Genomic DNA, 24,880 nt, shown 5'->3' with positions numbered 1-24,880 from the left:
GTCTTCCTTCTCTCTTCAATATTCCTACCAAATTTCAGCTTTCTAGGTGTTGTGGTTCAGGAGATAGAGCGATCAGTGTGTGAAATGTGAATGAGTGAATGGATCAATCTTGATTTTATAAGATTTTGTCCTTTTAAGTTATATAATATGTCACTTAAAGGAGAAAAAAAAAAATAATAAAAATCAATAAATAAGCGTTTACCATCGAAAAAATGCCATGTTTTCTAATGTCACCCTGATTTTTATGAACTTTTATATGGAGCCCCGTTTTTATGAACTACCCTTGGTCCGAATTAGTTCATAAAATCAGTTCATAAAATCGGAGTTCTACGGTACTTTTTATAAAAGTACAAAATGTTAAATGAAAACTGTTGTTAAATTTTGCTTTTAAAATAAAATCAATCCCTTTATTTATAAGACGAACAAAACTTCATACGGTAATTATATACAAGTGAACATTAAAAACAATGGATGCTGTTACTTAATTTTAGTATAATATCTATAGTTTATGAGTTTAAAAATAATAATAAAAAAAAAAAGAAAAAAACGGCGGTCAGACACACTCATCTTTCAATTTTATAATACAGTTAATACAGTAGAACCTCGATTATATCAACTCTCTATTATTTCAACTCCAAAATTCGGGGGTTTTCCCTATCTTTCAAGAAAATTCAACTCTATCAGAGTAAGAGATCACCGAAAGTGTTCAAATGATGAGACTAATGACGAAGAAGTCAATATCGACGATGTGTTTTTTGTTTGTTTCTTGAAAAATTGATCATATCTCAGGATTGGGACTTTAAACAGGGAGTAGACCAGCTTAGTCTGGCTGAGGGACTTTAAACAGGGAGTAGACCAGCTTAGTCTGGCTGAGGGACTTTCAACAGGGAATAGACCAGCTTAGTCTGGTCAGGGGACTTTCAACAGGGAGTAGACCAGCTAGTCTGGCTGGGGGACTTTCAACAAGGAATAGACCAACTTAGTCTGGATAGGGGACTTTCAACAGGGAGTAGACCAGCTTAGTCTGGCTGGAAATTTCAGCTTTCTAGGTGTTGTGGTTCAGGAGATAGAGCGATCAGTGTGTGAAATGTGAATGGATCCTGATTTTATAATATAAGATTTTAGACACACCCAACGAAATGTGGGACCATAAACAGGGAGGGAAACAGCTAACCTTAACCAGCCTAGCTAGCTGACAGTTTCACAGGGTACGCCATGGGAGTTGAATAATATTTAATTAATAATAATGACAATTCACAATACAGTGCATTCATAAAGCCCCCTCACCTTAATTTTTGAACCAATGAATTTAGAAACCTGAAATTTTGTATACGAGCATATATTTACCTTTACTTTCTTATAGGCTATGTAAAAATTCAGGGACTTTTTCAGGGTCGGCCCCAGGGGGACCAACTTTAAAATCTTAAATGAGAACCCCCTGTTTGTGATACATCATATCAAAGGTCTTAAAGAACGTAGTACTTTGGTACAAGTTTAAGATCGATTCGACAACCAGGGCCGGCGTTATGGCCTATTCAAATTTTCATATTTCCTTGTTCTTCCGCCAATAGGGGAACCACCAAAAATGGGAAATTCATATCGATTGCACTAATCACCAATCGATATGAATTTCCCATTTCTGGTGCTTCCCCTATTGGCGGGAGAACATGGGAAAATAAAAATTTGAATAGGCCATAACTCCGGCCCTGGTTGTCGGATCGATCTCAAACTTGTACCAAAGTACTACGTTCTTTATTACGTTTGATATGATGTATCACAAACAGGGGGTTCTCATTTAAGATTTTAAAGTTGACCCTCCTGGGGCCAACCCTGAAAAAGTCCGTGAATTTTTACATAGCCTATAAGAAAGTAAAGGTAAATATATGCTCGTATAGAGACTGTTAACGTCTTATGTAACAAAATCGAAGAGATAATGAAGACAGCATTGGAGATAGTCAGCCGTTCCGAGAACGAACCTTATCTGTCTAGGATAAAATTCGCCCTGGGCGTTGAACAAAATCGCGACTCGTACAAGGCAGACGGGTCACCTAGTCTGGCGTTTTTATTTTAACATTACAAACAGTAGAATGTTCGCGTGCGTTCCAACCACTTTATCAGTTGGTAAATGATCTTCAGTGAATTTTATTGTTTGATTTTGGAAAAATTTGAAGGAAAAATAATTGGAGCCATCTAATTATGCAATTTAACAGATTGAACTAAAACTTCATTGCGTTCTAAAATGTTCAATCTTTTAATCGTCATTTTAACTTTGATTGTAATTGTAGCAATCCTTGTAGAGCTAATTCTGATATACAAAAGTAAGTATCTACCTGCCTACTTAAAATTCAATTCCATAGCTGTATTTTTTTAAACAAATAAAAAATTCATTTGGTTTTTCTATTAACTTTATTTGTGATTTGTGTCATAAAAAAATGAAAAAAGGAGCTTACGACTAAATAGCCCGCAAGAGTGTGCTAGCAAGTAAATATAAGCAAGTAAACTCAAAATGATTTGTTATGAGAGGATTAACAATTAGATAAAAATCACAATGAAATTAATTGATTTGTATCTCATACAAGTTTTTTTTTTTTTTTTTCATAAATTTATTTTAAAAGGGGCACGACTTCGATTGTCATTAGCCCCTATCATACATGTGTTGACACGGCTATTCAAGTTTCAAGATTTCAAATTTCAAGAACAATAATAATAATAATAATAATAATTATAATAATAATAATAATAATTATAATAATAATAATAATAATGATAATAATTATGATAGATAATAATTTTTTTTTTTAATAATCGTAAGAAATATTTAAAAAATTAAAATCAGATAAAAATAAATAAAATATTCTTATCAAGACAATTTCGATTAAGATGTTTTAAATTGGTGAGCTTTCAATGTCACTCAGGACATCATCTTCAGACCAAGATAGAAATGAAGTGAGACTGACACCTTCTAGGCTGGTAGCTTCATCCGTAATTCAAAATTGAAGAAAAAATGCATGTAGTAACATCTGAAATCACAATAATAAGAACCAATATGTACACGAGAACCGTCTGCACGTATTGTCAGGGGCTTGAAGGTGTTGCTATCTCTAGGATGCCATTTGACATTAGGGTCAAGCATTAGTTGATATGACATGGAAATTTCCGAGTGCTGCGGTGTAGCTGAAGTACATTTCAAATAAAACACGCAAGCATATGGTTTGTTGCTATCATAGAATTGGTACCTGACACACAATTTCCATTTAAAATTATCAATGAGATATTCTTCTTCTGACTCATGCATTATATTTGGAGCTGAATAATCGCATTTTACTTTAAAATATAAAGTTTTCAAAATCTCTTGGTAGAGCTTTTCTATTTTTGTAACATTTTTATTGTCAGGTTCTTCTACATTTCGTTCCATGTATTTACTTCTTGGTTCACTTTTCTGAGAATCTACATTTTTTTCCATATATTTACTTCTTGGATCACTTTTCTGAGAAAACAGCTTGTGGTCCAGGAGAGTGTCTCTGTACTTATCGTACAGTTCAGTTTCAAATGCTTTCAGGTAATCTACCATTGAAATATTGGGGCCACGAATATGAGCCAGCAATGATTTCAATACATTTTCCCTGAAGGATTTCACCAATTGAATGCTCTTCTCATCAGAGCTGGCAATTCCTCCATCTGGTATGTTTTTGTTAGGATTAGTCTTGTCACTTGTGTGAATGCTTTCAGCTTGATCTGTTTTGTAACTGGATGCATCTGATTTGTCGTCACTACTAACATATTTCTTCTTAAAGTTACTTCCTCTGTCATCCTTGTTCCTTGACACTTGCTTGTTGCTTCCACTCTTGGCCATATCATTGTGCCAGCTGAGAACGCCGGTGAGAATGTCAATCTCTGACGAGCAGAACCAATCCGACTGGATTAAATCAACCAACACATCAAATTGCAAGTCAACAAAACTGACATGCTTCACAAGTTGGTCTGTGTTTTGATATGCATATACGGTCAGCTTGTCGTACAATTCCGTCACGTTGAATTTCTTGGCAGTATTAAGCAGGACGACCACTGACTCAAGTTCAAAGCATTCAAGTTGTGATAAGTAAGCCTGAATATCTTCGAAGAAATTGGTCAATTCGTAGGTCTCACACAGATGAAGGACCTCGCACAAGACAGCTTTGTCTGTTCGAGTGTAATCAATCTCAATTCCGTACATAGATTTCAGTAGGATGTGGAAACTGTCATCATGCTTTACATTGCTGATCTTGATTATTTTGTCTGCACAATTGTTGAAGTGGTCAGTTAACAAAGAATCAAATGCTTTGCTTGACACAGACACCAGATGGCTTGAAGCATAGAACTGGTTATTGTTGACAAGAAATACAGTATCACTATACTTCTTGTTGTTTAGCATTGTGCCAACATTTTTCTGTAATGTTTGGACATTACTTTTGGACATCACTTCAACTTCTCCCATTCTGAAAGCATAAAAAAACACCAACCTTGTAATTAAAGAAAAACTTGGTAGTATTTTACGACGTTCTTATTGTTTTCTCTTTATGCAAGCATGTGTCTTGGATTTTGTTGGGACTGGAAATGTAGTATCACTGAACTCTATACTGTTCAACATTTGGTACAATCTCCCTATTGTGTATTATTATTATTATTATTATTATTATTATTATTATTATTATTATTTGAGGTTTGATCGAGGGAACTTTAACTGCTTATTGTGTTGAAATCAAAGAGAAAGGAAGACAGGATATAAGGAAGCCTGCCAATGTGAAAGCAAACCTTATTGTTTTCAGATAAAATCCGCCCTGGGCGTCAATAGGGTAACCTAGCACTTACAAGCTTAGAGTACAGTGGAGCCTTTTGTTATAACAAACCGCAATATTCTACCATCAATATGCTAAAAAGAATAATACAACAAAGCACTTTGGGGCTTAAGCTTGAGAAAAAATACTCCTGTATAACAAAATTGCTTGAATTTCAAGCTCAGAATTGTGAAGTGATCTTAAAACCAAGTAGAATTATACCTCAATACAACAAAAATTTACTCTGATTTGGAGCTCAGTATAGCAAAGTAAATCAATATATAACAAAATACGCTAATTATGCATAAGACATGGCCATCACAAATTTACTGAAAATTTCTATATAAGAGGAAAAACTTACTTTAACACTTTGAGTGCCAAGCCATAATTTGAAGAATTTACCCAGGAGCCCAACGGTGCACTTATTTGTGTGACATGCACTTTTTGTGAAATCTTGTCACACGCATGTGTGCGACGATGCACTTTTTTTTAAATCGGTGCTAATTTTAGACTGATTCCCTATTTTTATTGCATGTTGCACACATGTGTTTTTTTTTTCAAAATTAACTGTTCACCAAGGTGCTTAAAATGTCCACAGACGTACAAAAAATTAAGAGAAAAATTATTCATAATATGTAGAAAATTTCATCGAGAACACATTTTGTTGTGTTTTGAAATTTCAACCCAGTCTCGAGATATTTTAATGGTCACTCACTGGTCAACAATTTCAAACTACCATGTATATGTACATAGGTATTGGGGTATGCATTTTATTAATTTATTTAGGGTATGAAAAAAGCAAATTAGAAATACTGTATATAGGTATTATACTTATACAGATTTTATACAGCATGGGTTCTTAAAAAGGAGCTACTACACTGCTGGGCAATGAAAGCAGGACACTCCTATTTTTTGGTTTTTCTCAAACAGTTGTTCAGTGTTCAATTTTTTTCCGGTAAAACCATTATTAATGTTTCTGTTGTAAAGTTTAAAACTTATTCCACAAGACCACATACCTACAGACCCTGAGAGCTAAAAAAGGAAAATGAAAAACAAGGGTCAGTTTTATGCTGAAAATGCATGTTTTTGGAGGTAAATGTTAACATAGCTTTTTTTTTCTCCTTGATATGTTTATACCATTTTTGAACTAGGTGCTTTAGAAAAGAACACAGAATATTAATTTAATATGTACTGGTAAACATTCTCTGGACTTGCGCTTACTTGGGTGATGTTTCAAAGTCATAGAGCAGGAAAAATGAGGACCAACGGAATTTTTCTTTTTTTTTTCTACGACTTCTAGATCCCGAGATAAATCGATTTAAAAAATACCGGTAAATCGTTAAGTTTGACGTCACGGCATACGCTCCCGTAGGCAATGACGTCATAATTCATGACTCCCGCTTCGTTTGTTTGTGCGCAAGCCTTTCAGTTCGACGTGAAATCTGACGTCACAACTCTTTGAACTTTTTCATTAGAACTGCAATTAAAAATTGAATTTTCGACCTTTTAAAGTTACTTTTTCGGAGTTTCGACCTCAGATTGGGATTTTTCACTACTTTTTACGTAGGAATTGACCATTTATTAATAATTTTTACCCATTTCCAACTCCTCCATTATAATATTGGTTGCTATCAATCACAACCTATTACCTATTGTATTTTAACAAGGAAATCAAGGAATTGGACTGTGGGTGTGGGGTTTGAATCCAGCAAATAGTAGATTTTTTGACTTGGATCAACTTTACTATATGAATATTATTGTTTGATATTTTTGATAAATGAGATTTTACCCTACTCTTTTTTTTTTTCTTTTTTTTTATAATTAAGCAAGGTCCACTTTACTAATCATGTATTGTACAATGTTAAACCCATAAAATACACGAGACCTTGTTTAGACTGCTGGGGTAAAGGGACTTTTTAGTCTCATTCGAGCAGGATAAACAAGGTATATTCTATTCTATTCTATTCTACTCTACTCCTAGTCATGGTATTTAATTCAAGGCTCTAAGCTTAAGCTATAAGGAAGGTAGGGGTCAGACTTCAGAGTGCTCAGTTGCACAGTGGGCTCTCCCCAATACCCCTACGGCCCTACCTACCCTAATATCGAAAAATATCGATATTTAGGAATATCGATATTTTACTTTCGATATATCGGTAATATCGATATTTTACTTTCGATATATCGATATCGGAAATATCGATATTTTTATAAATATCGCCCATCCCTAATAGAAAAACCAAATAAAATAATTTGTATTTTACGACGTTCTTATTGTTTTCTCTTTATGCAAGCATGTGTCTTGGATTTTGTTGGGACTGGAAATGTAGTATCACTGAACTCCTTACTGTTCAACATTTGGTACAATCTCCCTATTGTATTAAAAACATAAACGAAACTCAAAATGTTTGTCGAGAGCGGAACATTTCTCTCCCGCAGTCTCTGCACTCTGTGTATTTCTTATGGTGGAGATTTTAGCATCAAAAATTTATCATATCTCCTTCTACGACTTCTATATACCGAGATAAATCGATTTAAATAATACCGATAAATCGTAAAGTTTGACGTCACGACATATATTATGCTCCCTTTTTTTGTTTTTTTTTTTTTTTTTTCCTTAAAGAGGTTTGACAGAGGGAACTGTAACTGCTAAGGTCCTATCGTCTCAAAATCAAAGAGAGAAGGAAGAGAGGATAGGAGAGAGCCAGCCGTTCCGAGAACAAACATTATCCGTTTAGGATAAAACCTGCCCCGGAATCGAACCTGAACTTGCAAAAGTTGTACTACGAGTATTTTAAAAAAAAAAAAAAAAAAAAAAAAAAAAAAAAAAAAAATTAAGAGTGTTCTACTTTCATTGCCCAGCAGTGTGTAAAAATCTTGAGTTGGTACTCGTAATACCGGTAAAACACCATAAGGTTGTGGTTATGTACCAGGTTAGGCTTGCTGGGACTGTGAAAAGGGAGCTAAAAATATCAATTCAAGCCTATCCAAACGCAGTACATAACCACAACCCACTTTTTATTATTATTATTATTATTATTATTTAAAGGTAAACTTTTTCCTATTGGTCTGTGGGTTGTCTGGGCTTGTCTAACACTTCTTGTCTTCTGTCTGTTCTGTGTGTTTCCACTTTAGCATGTGTGGAATCTGCTAACCCGAGCCTTTCCAAACTATCGAGATCTCTAAACCAGTAACATTTTTTGGACAAATGGTGAAATTTTCTAACTAATGACAAACTAACAGAGCATGTCTTCATAATATATAAGAAAAGAGCATGTAACTGCTGGGGCTTTTAAGTCAACTCCTAAAGGAAAAAAAAGAGGTCACTTGTAGTTTGCTGATTGCTACCTGATAACGTGGTTTTTGTGCATTCTGCCTTGTAGCGAGCAATTTTTTAGAAAATCTTGAAATCAGAATTATCTGGAATGATTTGATAAACGAAAAATCTGCCTTTCTTAAATGAGTAGGAGAAAATAAGAACCTATTGAAAATGACAGGAAATGAAAATTTAAAAAGCAATGTTACCAAGAAGTACCGAGAAAACATCTATAGATATGAACTGAAAGTTAAATAGTCAAGGGAAAGCAAACTTGTGATCTTTTTTAAAATCATGGATTCGAACTTGGCGGAGGTGTTTGACATCAATCGGATCACAAACAAAACCAACCCGACAACTTCCAAAGAATCGGAAGAGAAAAGCACAATTGACAAGGTGTTTGAAGATTTGGACAAAGAAGTGGAATCAAGTGTTGACACCCAAACCACTCTGTTGAACACTGAAAGTAACTTCCCTAGTGAATGTAATGGTGTAGTTGATAGAATAGAACGTGTGATAAGAAACACAGAACCTAAAGTTGTTTCCGGAGATATCATTGGTCTAAAAAATGATACCACTCGTGGGAATGACATTTTGGATCAACCATTTCAAAACAAAAATAATTATGAGGGTACTAACTTGATGCTCCACATTGACATTGCTAAACAAAATGAATCTATCAAGAGCAAAGATGGCATTGAGCTTGCTGACCTGTTAGAAGTTATCAAGGAGCAACCATCTGATATTAAAGCGAAGTTACCTGAACCTAATAGTCTTCTCGATATGCATGATAACCTACTGGTTAGTGAGGTAAATGTCTGTCGAGAACCTGAACCAAAGAGACTTGTCCTGGCTGAAAATGATGGTTTGCAAATTGCTTCCGCTCAATTTGAGATTGGTGGTGTAACACATCACAACCTGAATCCATTGCAGAATGTCCCGGCTAATTTTAGCTTCAACAAGCAAGATGAAATAGCGATGAACCAATCTAGTTCAACATTGAGGAATCCTAACATGGACGATGCTATAAGAAACCCCCTGTTCGGCAGTTCACAGAAGTTGGACTATCAACTTGAGAGTCTCGACTCTGCTGACGGACGTCGGTACACTGCATACGATGATGGTCTTATGGAGGAACCCCTCCAGCATCATCTTAACGATGACTATTCGTTGAGCTCAACGGTGAACGAAACAGACTTTCTGGCCAAGTACAAACAGATGGAAGCACAGCAAGAGATGCTGAACCGATCACTCATTTCCTTGTCCTCTCACTTTGCACAGGTTCAGCTCCGTCTCAAGCAAATCATCAATTCTCCCAAGCAAGAACAGGAAGCCCTGTTGAAAAATCTGGAGAAGTTTACCTTCATCGGTATTCCCGAGGTGAACGAGCTATGTTTGTATAACTATACCGATGCGACGTCCAACGTACACGAAGACGCGTCGGAAAGAGACGAATGCAAAACCTACATCGAAGACAAACTGGCGTTCGAGAAGAACAAGCATAAGGAGATGATTGGGAAATTGAAAAACCAACTGGAAGCATTGGAAAATTATGTGTATGAGTTTAGCAACAATGATGACTCCGAAATACCAACCAATCAGATCATCAACAAGCAGCAAATCATTATCAATGAGCTCAAAGACAAGCTCAACCTGAACGTGAATCTATCAGAGGAAGAACAACTGCGTGAGGAAATTAACAAATCCATCATCAGCCCGATGAAAACCAAGGAAGACCTTATCCTTCAACTGAAGACACAGATCTCAGACTTGGAGAAGTTCATCAACTTCCTGCAAAGTACTCAGTGTAAGTGCGCCGTGGAGGCCGGCCAAGTGGACATGAAGAACAAGACCATCACCATCATGAAGAAGATCTCCACGATCCTCCACATCTTTGCTGAGCACCACTCGTCCAACTTCAAGAAACCCACAGCGACCATGAAGAAATCCATGAAGGGAAACCACTATGGAGACCTCCGGGCGCAGCTAGAGATCGCCATCAACCATGTGATAGATGTGTGTCGTCAGCCACCCGACCAAGATCTTCCGATAGATTCCGACTACATGTCGGATACAGACGATGTCGTCCCGTGCAACTCCAAGGTAGCATTGGCCGTACGGAAGCACCTCGCTCCCACACTGCAACGTCTCCTGCAACACGGTCTGTCCTCACCGAACGGAAACCAAACGCTGAGCGTCGTCCAGTATATCTCCTGCGCTTCTTCTGTGGCCAAGCATCACCACAGCGCGCACATCTGGGATCTGATCAGCAAGTATTACGAAATCAAGGACGGACCGGACTTTAACTGCAAACCCAACCGGAAGCTGTCAGAGAGTTTCAATTTGGAGATCGGCAATGGGAACTTGGGCATCAAGCAAAGCCTGTTGGCGTCCATCGGCAACATCCTCAGCATCCATCACAAGTACAAGAAGTATAATCCGGACTCCTATTTCAAATCCTTCGTCTGTGACGGCCTTAACAAGAAGCTTCTGGTGGAGTGGCTGCAAGTGATTCTCACCTATAAAACATTGAGTGCGGAGTTCTACACACCGTGGAGTTACGTCGCTACAACCAAGTTTGCAGATGCAGCGCAGAGTCTACGCAGGTTGTACGAGTTCCATTTCAGTTTGACCATTGTGGACGTGACCATACGGAACTTACAGTCCATCAAGGATGCATTCTGAATCTGGTGAATGATTCTCCTCATATTATACTCTTTTCTTGTTCCTCTATTCGCATGGCTGAAAATTAAGCCAGAACCGTGTTTTTTCTCTTCTAAATTATGTTCTTTTCTTTTCGTCAACTTTGTGTCATCACATGTCGACTTCGAGATATCTATCAATTTGCTCTTTGCTACACTTTCCCTTTCTCCTTATAGATTGGCTTTCAGTTTGGAATTTATTGATGTAAGCCAAGTAAACGCTGCACTCTGTCGTCAACAAAGGAAATGATTCGATACAAGTACATATAGTTAAAAATTTGTTTTATGGTGCCAAAAATTCATGGAATATCCCATTTTCGAGTACGTTCAAGACAGACTCCAAGATACATCCAAAGATTCAACTCAATCCGGGCCGCTAAAATTGGCTTTAAAAAAATCACGTAAAATGGCGAGAGATTAAAACATTAAAATTGATGATGGCTATAAATGAAAATGTTAACGATTATGGGTGCTAATTGCCAGAAATTAGATACGGTGGTACTTACACAAGTAGGATTTGAGGGTAAACGGTAAAATAAAGGCCCCTGTATCTGTACCCACTTATTAAATTTAGCCAGGCAAATCAAGGAAATGTAGCTAAGTTTCAGATTAGAGTGGCTTAGACAAGGCATAGTTACTCCTTTTTCCAAACAGGTATATGTCATAACAGACAGGTATCAGTCAGTTTTATATATTGTAGTAGATAGGTATTAGTCAGTTTAGCTATTTTGCCCTAAGTATTATGTTTAAGTTATAAGTGGGTTTTCCCCTGGATGTATTGTCCAAAGTTCCCAGGGGTGCATTGTTACAATTTATTATAAATAAAGAAACAGTGGCCGGGCTACGGCCCACTGTATAAAAAAAAAACTACAATAAATATTTACAAATAACAAAGAAAGAAACAATAACAAACATTAAAACATATCTAAAAGATTTCCTAGTGAATGAATGTTTCTATAATACAGCTGAATTTTTACAATATCAAAATGGGGAGGGTAAAAATTAAATTCTTCCTCTATTCTTAAGTAGTTAGGTACTATATTTTTCTTTTTTATAGTCTAGGTACCGTTGTACATATTTACAAATAACAAAGAAAGAAACAATAACAAACATTAAAACATATCTAAAAGATTTCCTAGTGAATGAATGTTTCTATAATACAGCTGAATTTTTACAATATCAAAATGGGGAGGGTAAAAATTAAATTCTTCCCCTCTGTCAAACCTCTTTTAAAAAAAAAAAAAATTTTCTTCCTCTATTCTTAAGTAGTTAGGTACTATATTTTTCTTTTTTATAGTCTAGGTACCGTTGTACTATGTTTTCCTGTCTTCCTTCTCTCTTCGATTTCGGGACGATAAGACCATAGAAGTTACAGTTCCCTCTGTCAAACCTCTTTTAAAAAAAAAAAAAATTCTTCCTCTATTCTTAAGTAGTTAGGTACTTTATATTTTTCTTTTTTATAGTCTAGGTACCGTTGTACTATGTTTTTTATATTTTATATTTTATACTCTAATGTTGTACTATACACCATTTTGTTCTATGTACAAGAAAATAAATAAATAAATTATCTTTCATTTACCTAGAAGCAATAGTCGCCCACTTTTTAAAAGAAATAATAATAATAATAATACCTACCGAATGCTTGTTTCTACTGCTCTACTGCTATTATTGTGGTGAAATTCTCAAATTATATTGAGGATAAAATTCAATACCTCGGCTGAGATTGAACCCACACCCTCCTGTTTACCAGGCAGGTAAGGAAAACTATGGCCAGTAGCACGTGATACGCCAGTCACTCATCTAAGAAAACTCGTACACCAACGCCAATACTATTTACAATAATAAAGTTATTAATAGATAGCATAAATAGGATAAGCACTGTAAGTACTTTGGCATGTTTATAGATCCACATTGCTGTCAACCTCCATACTTTTCATTTCAAGAGACAAACCAGTTATTGTGTCTGAGTACAACGGGCTCTAGTCTTGATTTTAAATCATTACATGAAAGTAAAATCAAAAAATCAAATCAAGAATAATAATAAACTGATTATTAAATAAAATAGGTAGGTACATAAATATTGATTTTCTTTAACGAAGATCAAAAAATTCCCGGAGGGACGGGCCCCGCTTGTTGCTGTTGTTGTTATTGTTGTGAATGCTACTCGCTACTCATGTATAGGTAATAGTTTTGAAATACAACAATATCTACCCTAGACGAAAGACATTCCTATCCTGTCTTCCTTCTCTCTTCGATTTTCGGGACGATAAGACCATAGCAGTTACAGTTCCCTCTGTCAAAACCTCAAAAAAAAAGAGTGATATTTATTTTAAATGAAAGATAACAAAATGAGGTTTACTTTTTCGATATTTTGTTTGTGATGGTGATCAGGTGTGGAAAACAACGCTAGTCGAAAAATCGCCCTAATTTTGAATACATTCAATCTGTGTGCAAATTTGGACACACTCTCTCCAGCATTTTTTTGGGCTATAGCACGAATTTCTCGATAAAAAGCACCCGTTAACTCATCCAGAGTCCTTGTCCAATAAATATACACCTTCTTTTTAACATATTTCCATAAAAAAATTCGCACGAGCTAAGATCGGATGAGGAGCGTGGAAAATCAAAATGGGTGTGAAACTTCATCTGAGCATTAGTCAAAAATTCTCTCCTTTTAAGAAATGCCTCCACAGCGAAAGCTCAATGTTGCGGGGTCCACGACTACATTGTAATAAAACCTCATTTTGTTCTGAACTCAGTGATGTTCATTTTAACAAGCTACGAGAAGTTATAACAAAGTTATGGGCAATCAAAACCGTCAGGTAACTCTGGACCACCCTGTATTTAGTTCCCCCCCACCCCAATATAGCAGGTCTGTTAGGTTAGATTATAACACGTTACTTGACTGCATTGAACTTTAATTTGACATTCCTCTAATAATACCGCCTTGAATATTCCTCTAAATATCAATAAATCATTCTTAATTTCTTATCATCTTATTCAAATTTTCCTTTCGCGATTTTCATGGTGGTACTGGAGGGACATGGAACATTGCCTGGTGGTGGATTTCACCAATGACTTAATGAGAGATTTCACTAATGGGAGATTTTTTAATGGTCCAAAAGAGAGCTTTTAATGATCTAATCAGGATGTTTTAAAAACTCCTTTTTGAATCACTGAAAACCTTTTTGTATCATTAAAAAAAAAAAACTACTTTTTGGATGATAAAAAATTCTCCCATGAGTCAAATCTCTCATTAAGTCATTGGTGAAATCCACCATGAGAGTAGCATTGTTCCATTACCACCTGAAAACCAGTATAGCTCCGCTCTACGTTAGTAATAGAAAGTAAAAAAATATTGACAAAATCCTAACTCAGGGGCGGGATTAATGCCCATACTTTCGTGGAATGAGGCACAGATATTCCAAAAGCAGCCAGCCTGGCCACTGAGCATGCGCCAGTTCCCGTTGAATCACTGAAGATAAGCGCCGTTCCGCGTGGCTGGTGCCCGTATGGGTTACCATCTGGAATCGAATGTCAGTCCACTGGAATTGTAATGTGGGATTGTACGGTCAACTCGGTCCAAGGTTCCTGCGGAAAAATACGGGAACGACCCGATTCGTCTCAATTTCGGGTGGAAGATTCGTCTTGGAAAAAATACGATTCGTCTCAACAAAAAATACGGGAAAGACACGATTCGTCTCATTTTCGGTTGGAAAATTCGTCTCGGAGAAATACGGGAAAGATATGATTTGTCTCAATTTCGGGTGGAAGATTCGTCTTAGAGAAATACGGGAAAGACACTGGCATGTTTATAGATCCACATTGCTGTCAACCTCCATACTTTTCATTTCAAGAGACAAACCAGTTATTGTGTCTGAGTACCTGTAGACTGTAGATACCTCTACATTATTGTGTCTGTGAGTATACCTGTATTTCTAATGGCCTTATTAATTTCCCCGGGTGTCGTTTTCTGTCTGAAATGCAGAAATCTTAATGGTCAATCGTCTACAAGTTTGCATTTTGTTTTTGAATCCTACACATGGTAATTTGCCTGATAATATTTGCATTTATTACCAACGTGTTCAATATTGGGTGACCCAAGCGAAAATCCGAATAGGTACTACCTAATTTCTGGCAAAAAAAATAGGTAATCCGTTTTGTAAGCATAGTAGCAAACAAGTGCAATGTTTCCCCTTTTCAGACCTCGGGCCCGTTATTGAAAGGAACCCGGCCAAAAAAAGGTAAGTTGCAGCTATAGCGTACACAAAAATAACCTCATTAGCTACAAATTTGTAACCTGTAGTCGTCTGGTTTGATCCGGAAAGGTGAGTAAACACAGAAACTCAAAATCTTAATGGCCAAACCAAAGACTTTATCCCATTATAGCTGAGCCCAGAGGAGTTCCAAAAATTGAAAAAGGGCCAAAATTTTGAGAAATGCAAGTTTTGAGACCTGAGTTTTGGGAACACCCTGTATATGGGAGGGTGACAAATCGTCATGAAACTTGGTCCTTATATTCCTGATCAATGTCAACATAAATTACTTTTATGAAATTTTGAGAAATGCAAGTTTTGAGACCTGAGTTTTGGGAACACCCTGTATATGGGAGGGTGACAAATCGTCATGAAACTTGGTCCTGATATTCCTGATCAATGTCAACATAAATTACTTATATATTCGACTAATAATATATTACTCAAATATGTAAGTAAAGTATATAGTTGTTATATTTTAACTTTGATTTTATGTCTCTTATGTAATCTATGTAGATTCTGTGTGAAATAACTCAATGTCATCGCATGCCAGCATCAAAATCAGCAAGTATTTGCTGTATGAATTCGTCTCATTCATACTTGTTCAGTAATACCTATCTCCAAATAGATATGGTACAAAAATAAGCTCGATTTTATTTTTAACCAGAAGTTGGAATAATGTATGCAGTTGGCATCAATTCTTTCAATGTTGCTCTTTCCATTTCTTGAAGATTCACTTTTGGTTTTGATTAATTTTAATGCATTTTGTCTGGAGGTCAAACCGATACGGAATACTTGGGGTAAGAACCAGAACTGAGAACTTCTTATTAGCTAAATTCCCTTTTTATTAATGCTGGAAAGTATTGCGTTTCTTCTCGCCGATCTGATGAGGGACATACTACGAGATGGGCATGCCACGACACAGGACAGAGACGAGACAAGTCTAATGTAGAAGTTGTTTCATTGCTACAAAATAAAAATTAAGTTGAAACACTCATCTTTTTTTTTTTTTTAATCAAATCTGATCCATGATAAATACAGATACCTACAGAGTTTTCTATAAATAGAACAGAACTTTCAAACAGTCATCTTGATTCTTGTAACTCCTAGAATTTCTATAAACAATCTGGAGTGCCAACTGATTGGTACAGAATTCCGAACTCCAGATTGGAATGCCGGTACTTGAACCACGACACAGACGACCTTGGGATAATTCCACAAATGGGTATTTGTGCAATTTTTTTTCCATTTTATTGTTTGTTTTCTTCTATTTTCTCTATAAAAAGCACAAGATCACCGGTTCGGAATGTGTTTGGTTTTGACCGAACTCCAGATCGGAATGCCGGTACTTGAACCACGACACAGACGACCTTGGGATAATTCCACAAATGGGTATTTGTGCAATTTTTTCCATTTTATTGTTTGTTTTCTTCTATTTTCTCTATAAAAAGCACAAGATCACCGGTTCGGAATGTGTTTGGATTTGCAAGTTTCCGTGGTATACTTAGGTATAATACACTAATACAGCTAGAGCTACTCCAAGAATGATACTTGCAACTTCACAGGTACTTGTTTACTTTGGTTGAGAAATAAGAAATACCAAGTTCAAATGAGAGATCATGTGTCTAATAAAAGTCCCGATTTTCGATCAGAAATCGGAACCTATATATCAGAAGGTTGATAGCTTATCCTTATATTCCTTATCTGATCTGGACATTATTACCTATAGCTACTCATATTTTACCTAAGTAAATACCTATTAATTAAGTACCTAGGTATGGGTTAGTTTGTTACTAACTCAATGTGGGCATTCATTTTAATAGGTAGTTACCATCACACGGATACAACTATGAACGTATGATTGTGTGCAACACATCTTCCTTCTAGTTACGTTTTTGGCTCGGTTTCCTATAAATTTCTCTGTACACTTCCCAAACGAAATGTGTCTGCACGAAAAGCCTCGATTCCGGTTTCTTTCCATCACGTACCAGTGTAGACTATGTGTAGACGAGATTATAGAACTTGGAACCAAATTATTTGGTATCCTGCACTCCAAGTCCATTGACTTCTCAACGAAATATGAGTGGCGTGTTCTCAAAGAGAGGAAGGGAAGCAATGCACAAGCGTGTCAACTTCTGCTTCCATTCTTATTTATGCGGTTTTTCTTAATCGAAGAGAGAAGGAAGACGGAATAGGATAAAGCCGGTCCGAGAACGAACATTATGCGTTCAGAATGAAATCCGCCCCGGACGGGAATCGAAACCTAGCGCTTAAATGGCAGACGCGCTACCAACCAAGCTAACTAAGCTGGCCCAAAGTATGGAGAATTATTTACAATTCCTTTGCTTTGCTCTCTACTTTCTCAAAGTTATTATTGTCCAAATTCTACTTTTCCATTCGCTGTTACACTTGTAAAATGCTTTTCGATAGTAACTTTGGTGATAGGGACACTCACATAGTATAGGGACTAAAGGGCACAGATCGACATACTGTAAATGGGGGGTTTATAGCTCCCCCCCCCCATGAAAATGTCACCCCACGCCACTGCCAAATATAGATAATATGATGAATTTGATAGATGTACGTGCCAAAAATAGGTATAGGCCCGTACCCTAGCGTATATTGGATATTTGACTGGCTAGACCACAAGTTTTTTTTTTTACGAGATACTTTACGTTCCGTTTGGTCTCAGTCACGGCGAAAATGAAAATAATGATTTTTTTTTTAATTTTAGAAATACCAAATACCTATGATTTTATGAGAGAGAGAGAGAGAGAGAGAGAGAGAGAGAGAGAGAGAGAGAGAGAGAGAGAGAGAGAGAGAGCGCAGGAGGGAAGAGAGCGCATCAGGAACTAGGTACCTGTCTGATGGTCTTATTTGGATGCACTAGCAACTTATAAAATTTAATGATAATAGAAAGAAAGAAGTCACTGAATTAGCTCACCTCATTTTGAGAGAAATTCGACTTTGGCACTTCGAACGGCCCTTCAACCACATGTCAACCTGTATCAAGAAGTACAGGCCTACAGCCACTAATGCCATTAGACTATTTTTCTATGTATGCGAAAACGGTAATTGTGGCACATCCACTGAAAATGGCATTTCACTTTTTTCCCTGTTGTTATTCTTGCTGTTGTTGTTAACCAACCTCAGTTGTGTAGTGGTTAGCACGGTGGACTCTGGATCTGGAGGTTGGTGGTTCCAGTCCAAGTCAAGTCATTAAATTTAGCGTAGTTTATCAAGCGAGGAAGGACATTTGTGACAAGCATTTAATGCTCAACACAATTAAAATTCCTTTTTTTGCTGCTGTTGTTATTGTTGTGAATGATACTCGCTACTCATGTATAGGTAATAGTTTTAAAATACAACAATATCTACCCTAGACGAAAGACACTTTACATCTGGGTACATAGGCTCCCAGCTTCCTTAGGAAACCAAACATAAAATGTCTTACCCATCACTAACAAGACATCACCTAAAAATACTATACACCTAAATATCTAATTTATTCTATCAAAAAATTCCATTCTACCCCAGAAATTGAGCTTCTCAGAGGCCCATCAATAGCTGACTAGTTTTTACTCCATACAATAAAATACAGAAAATAATATAAAATAGGTTGATAGAATAAATTCCATTTGACTTTAATGTAGAAAATGATTCCACTTAGATTTTATTTTACGGTTGAGTGACCTAAAACTCGCCTCCTATCCCTATTTCACCTGTTGTCACGGGGTAGTTAGGTTCAGATTTTTGTTGTTTTTATTAATCCCTGACCCGACGAGGTTTTAAGCTGGATAGAGAGAAGCTTAGAACATAAAAATAAAAGTAATCGATGAAACCAGTTTTTTTCGGTTCTTCTTTTTCTTCTTCTTCTTCTTCTTCTTCTTCTTCTTCTTCTTCTTCTTCTTCTTCTGCGTAGCGTGGTCTAAATTCAAGTGTAGGGCCTTGTAGGGCTCATGCACAGGTCTACCAAGTCCCATCACAGTAGGTACATGCCATCAGGTCAAACTCAGGTCATTTCTAAGAAATGAATAAAAATAAGAAGGTCAACTAAAATGAATGAAGGTGATTTCATCAGAAGATTATAGTAGACATTATAATTACATAGGTACATTTAAATAATCAGGTTTATAACATGCATTAGGTAAATTTTCTTTAGTAAACAATCAGGTTACATTTTTATTTTATTCTTCGTTGTACTCTAGATTTTGTAGGTGTATAATAGGTGGAAATCAATTGTTAAATTTATAATCAGTTTTTACCTACTTTGTATTTTTTTTAAGCCAACCTCCAATTTGTTGTAACAGGAATTTCAATATTCTCAATACAAATATACATTATTATCTTATCTTATCTTATCTTATCTTATCTTATCTTATCTTATCTATTCAAAATGGCTCAATGAATCCTTTAAAGCTTTCACTTTATTTTGATAAATTATAGGTGATAGCTATTTATATTTATCTACTTTCTATTCTAAGGTTAGTCACCTATCTTTTCTGAAAATAGATCATGTAAACAAGTCTCATAACAGTCATACACCTCAACAGTTATCAACTGCACCACCTCAAGAGTTAAGAATGATCGTTCTTAGATCAGTCTCAAGTCAAAATTGACCAATCAAATGCCTTGAGACTATGCTTAGCACGAACTTAAAAGCCAGCAGTCTAAACGAGGTCTCGTTTATTTCATGGATTAATAAAATACGAGTAATATAACAAAAGCTTAGAACAGAAGACAGAAGACCTAGATGTGTATATTACCTCTAAAACTAAACAACGGAACATGTACATACAATTTATTCAAAACTTAAAAAAAGACGCCCAGATAGTTCCTCATAATAATTTTACATTTGTTTTCCTCGAACTCTGAATGGTCACGGACCTCTCAGAATAACGGTAACAATGTTTAAGGAAAACCTATCCACCATCATCAGCAAATACCAATGTGGTGTCCATGGACTAAGTCGTCAAAGTCATTGTCCTAATTAATGCTGACAAAAAGACAATATCACGTGTGTGCATTCATGTATTGTACTGACTTTCATTGTTAACAGCAATGTGGAAATTCAGCAAAATTTTGCTAGAACTGTCAGGGCAAGGTTTTTACAGTTAGAAAAAATACCTGGCATTGTGTGCACTGTATTAGTGCAGCAATACCAACTGGTTAATGACTTTTACTTTTTTCTCCTTCTTCTTCTTCTTCTTCTTGGCTTCTAACTACAAGATCTGCGAGAGACAAATTTTGACTGACCCCTAACAATAATGAAGTATGTATAGGTACGTACTCGTAACTGCATATTATGTTATGTACCTACCTACTACCTATACTCATGCCTCAATTGACGATGAACTCAAACAATAATAATTACCTATAGGTCGTAATGGTCTTAGTTTTGACAATTTTATCGTTTCCACGAGGAAATTCATCGTGTTGTAGAGGAGGTGATTCTTGGGTCATCCGAGATCGTGACCAGTTGATATCCACATGGGTAATGGGTATACACATCTACTAGATAGCTATACAGGTCTACTTATTGGTCATTTGCGTATCTACTAGTACCTAACTAGATAACTACATGTCTCTTGGTATTATTTAATCTCACAGAGTGGATAAATGCATTGTCACTAAAACACGGAAAGTTATAGAAATAAAATTATGTAGTTGTTTTGGTCAAACATCAATTTCCACATTTTCCAGTAAAAAGAATCTATAATTAAAAATACCAATCATACCTGCCCACGAGTGCTTATCAATTGTAAAGCATTAAAAAAGATTTCATATAATAAACCTAAGTAGGTATGATGTATGTAACTAGGTATATGTAGTCAAATTAGGTACCAAAAACTACACGTGAATCCACTTTTTTGGCAGTCATATATGGTAGATATTTTCCTTAAAACTCAGAGCCTACATATAGTTATGTGTACGTAAACTTCTTTTTGCTGTAGGCATAACTTAATTTCTATGCTAAATTGCTATTTTGCTATTTACTTGGAACTACTTAATTTATTTCATTATCCAATAAAATTTTATGTGGATTCTCAAAGGTAAAAGGAACCTACATATATTAGTACTCCTTTAGGTATACCCGTATACATGAAGTCAGTGATACCTTGATAAGTCCACTTTAAAGAAAGTAAAAAAAAAGAACTCAAGTGTATGAAATAATTCTCAACTTAAGTGTATGAAATAATTCAGTGGACAATCTAATGAACTTCAATGTATCAACGAGGGAGAGAGAGAAATTTACCTATTCTCCAATCAAGACAAAAAAAAACACCTTGAACAAAATTAAAGTTGAAAAAAAAAATTGAGAGAGTTCTAGCACAAAGTGTCCGAAGAGGTTGCCGATATTAGAAAGTAGACGGAGGTATTACTACAATTCACCATTTAATACTCGTACTACATTCTTATAAAATCCACTCTTAGCCAAATGCCAAGGTCGTATTATACGAAACCCGAGGATGATCTTCTAAATGACACCTGACATTCTGATGGCCAAAATGTTAACAACATAAATCCTGTTATCAATCTGCCCAAAGGTGTACGGGTATGCCATTAGTTACAAGCACTGACTCGAGACATGAAAATCACCACATCTCGAAGAAAAATATAAATAGGTAGGTAGTGGAAAAAAAAACAAGGCCAGTAAGAATCAAACAGGTATCGAACATCAATAATATTGATGTTCTTATTAGAAAAATTATTTTTCTCAGAAAATTTTAGACATAAAGCTGTGTCCAAACATAGTCGACAATTGACAATAGTAATGTTCCTATGTAGTCACCTTGGAAAGGGAACTCTGTCTGCTAATCTAGCTGCTCGTTTCCAGGATTTCCTGAATGGAATGAGTCTTGATTCTTTAGCCGGAGTGTAATTTGAGTGCATACACATTACACATGGCTAGACATGTACGATTCAGTGGTAGGTTTTATGAAATCAGCATTCGCAGACTGTTGACCCGAGTACAGCAAAAAGAAGTATACGTACACATAACTATATGTAGGCTCTGAGTTTTAAGGAAAATATCTACCATATATGACTGCCAAAAAAGTGGATTCACCTGTAGTTATTTGGTACCTAATTTGACTACATATACCTGCTTACATACATCATACCTACTTAGGTTTATTATATGAAATCTTTTTTAATGCTGTACAATTGATAAGCACTCGTGGGCAGGTATAATTGGTATTTTTAATTCTAGATTCTTTTCACTGGAAAATGTGGAAATTGATGTTTGACCAAAACAACTACATAATTTTATTTCTATAACTTTTCGTGTTTTAGTGACAATGCATTTATCCACTCTGTGAGATTAAATAATAAATAATACCAAGAGACATGTAGTTATCTAGTTACTAGTAGATACGCAAATGACCAATAAGTAGACCTGTAGCTATCTAGTAGATGTGTATACCCATGTGGATATCAACTGGTCACGATCTCGGATGGCCCAAGAATCCTCTACAACACCTCCTCTACAACACGATGAATTTCCTCGTGGAAACGATAAAATTGTCAAAACTAAGACCATTAAGACCTATAATTATTAGTTTGAGTTCATCGTCAATTGAGGCATGAGTATAGGTAGGTACATAACATAATATGCAGTTACGAGTAGGTACGTACTACGTACCTACATGTAGGTACGTACTACGTACCTACATACTTCATTATTGTTAGGGGTCAGTCAAAATTTGTCTCTCGCAGATCTTGTAGTTAGAAGCCAAGAAGAAGAAGAAGAAGAAGAAGAAGAAGAAGAAGAAGAAGAAGAAGAAGAAGGAGGAGGAGGAGAAAAAAAAATAAAAGTAATTAACCAGTTGCCAGTTGGTATTGCTGCACTAATGCAGTGCACATAATTCCAGGTATTTTTTCTAACTGTAAAAACCTTGCCCTGACAGTTCTAGCAAATTTTTGCTGAATTTCCACAATACTGTTAACAATGAAAGTCAGTATAGCAAATGAAGGCACACACGTGATATTGTCTTTTTGTCAGCATTAATTAGGACAATGACTTTTTGACGACTTACTCATTCCATTCAGGAAATCCTGGAAACGAGCAGCTAGATTAGCAGACAGAGTTCCCTTTCCAAGGTGACTACATAGGAACATTACTGTTGTCAATTGCAGTCATCACGCGGACAGTTCTTTCTGAGAATCAGTTTTCATTCTGAGAAGCAGTTTTTTCTAATAGGTCTTTGTAGTTTTAGATAAATTCCCCTGAGGGATAAGCTTAAGCAGAGGAAGGGAAGCAATGCACAAGCGTGTCAACTTCTGCTTCCATTCTTATTTATGCGGTTTTTCTTAATCGAAGAGAGAAGGAAGACAGAATAGGATACAGCCGGTCCGAGAACGAACATTATGCGTTCAGGATAAAATCCGCACCGGACGGGAATCGAGACCTAGCGCTTAGCGCTTACATGACAGACGCGCTACCAACCAAGCTAACTAGGCTGGCCCAAAGTATGGAGAATTATTTACTATTCCTTTGCTTTTCTCTCTACTTTCCCAAAGTTATTATTGCCTCTACACTGTACGCACAGAGCAGACCCGGCCATTAACTAAATGAGCTAATGTACCTCATTAGAGCAACCTGTTACACTATTTCCCTTCCGCGAAGGTTTTAAGCACAGGCGTGTGGCCTTTCTGGCGTTTTGACCAGGAAAAAGTTTGCAAATGAGGAAATAATTATTGGTAAATATGAAAAATAAGGAAAGTAAAAAACTAATAAAATGAATAAAAAAATAAAATCAATAAAAATGGATAGGTATGAATAAAAAGTATTTGATCAACAAAATTTGTTGTGGGGGGGGGGGGGGGAAATACGGAGGAAAAGATATCACTTTGTGATAGCGGGGCTCAATCCTCCATGGTCGTAGAAAGACTTTTAGGTGGTTTGCTAGAGGGAACTGTAACAATGTAGATCTTATCATTCCCAAATCAAAGACAGGATAGTAGAAAGTCAGCCTTTCCGAGAACGAACAAAAAAACTTTAAATTATCAGACTGTCGCACGTTGCATGAGTTAATTCAATACCAATCAGCTAATACTACCTACAGCTCTAAAATTATTGGCCTCTATTCCTACAACTACAATTTATTTGGAGTGCATCCACCCCCCTAAAAGTCACTGTTCTGATCCCCCCCCCCTTTTCTCTAAAATTCTGGATACAGACCTAATTACCTGAAATCCGGGATCGGAAAGTAGAAATCTCATTAACTGTGGGCCTAGCTATAAGGAATTTCAATACAAAGAAACATTACTTTCCTTTCTACAGGATAAGGAAAGTAAAAAAGATATAAAACCAACTTACCCCCACCTCATTTTGAGAGAAATTCGACTTTGGCACTTCGGACGACCCTTCAACCACATGTCAACCTTTATCAAGAAGTACAGGCCTATAGCCACTGGTCCACTACAGGCTGTAGAAAACGAATATGTAGAAACCGTTCCAACTTACCTGCAAAAAATAGTCAAACCAGGAAAAAACTTAATTAGTCAACAACTCAACATGGTTTACATTTATTAAGTTTACATTAAAGAAACGAGATTCAAGTACCACCAGGGACGTGCAGGGGGCGTCGCCCCCCCCCCCCCCAAAAAAAAGGGAAAATGAAACAGGAGTACCTAATGGCCGCCACTGGCGCTAAGACGGTCTGTCAGACAGTCGGAATTTATGTGGCGGAAAAAGTTTGAGACCTAGGTCTGATTGTCTAAGAGACCACGGTCGAGAGCTTTTACCACGACAGACGTTCTGACGCGACGGTTTGACAGACGGTCTGAGCG

At 36.3% G+C, this 24,880-nt stretch overlaps 1 protein-coding gene across 1 annotated transcript; it reads left to right on the top strand.

Moving 5' to 3' along the window:
* Window positions 1-7,630: 7,630 nt before the first annotated feature.
* LOC103505584 (RUN domain-containing protein 1) lies at window positions 7,631-10,930 on the top strand. Its single transcript, XM_008469927.3, has one exon. It carries the CDS (start codon window positions 8,422-8,424, stop codon window positions 10,810-10,812), a length of 2,391 nt encoding a protein of 796 aa, XP_008468149.1. The 5' UTR covers window positions 7,631-8,421; the 3' UTR covers window positions 10,813-10,930.
* Window positions 10,931-24,880: the final 13,950 nt, after the last annotated feature.

This window comes from Diaphorina citri, unplaced genomic scaffold (genome assembly GCF_000475195.1).
Source record: "Diaphorina citri unplaced genomic scaffold, Diaci psyllid genome assembly version 1.1 scaffold10, whole genome shotgun sequence".
Lineage (NCBI taxonomy): Eukaryota > Metazoa > Arthropoda > Insecta > Hemiptera > Psyllidae > Diaphorina > Diaphorina citri.
The sequence above is the reverse complement of the archived record's forward strand: the minus strand, read 5'-3'. Positions and strand labels throughout refer to the sequence as shown.

Coding starts and splice junctions, on each gene's coding strand:
- LOC103505584 (XM_008469927.3), top strand. CDS start 8,422: ATGGATTCGAACTTGGCGGAGGTGTTTGACATCAATCGGATCACAAAC.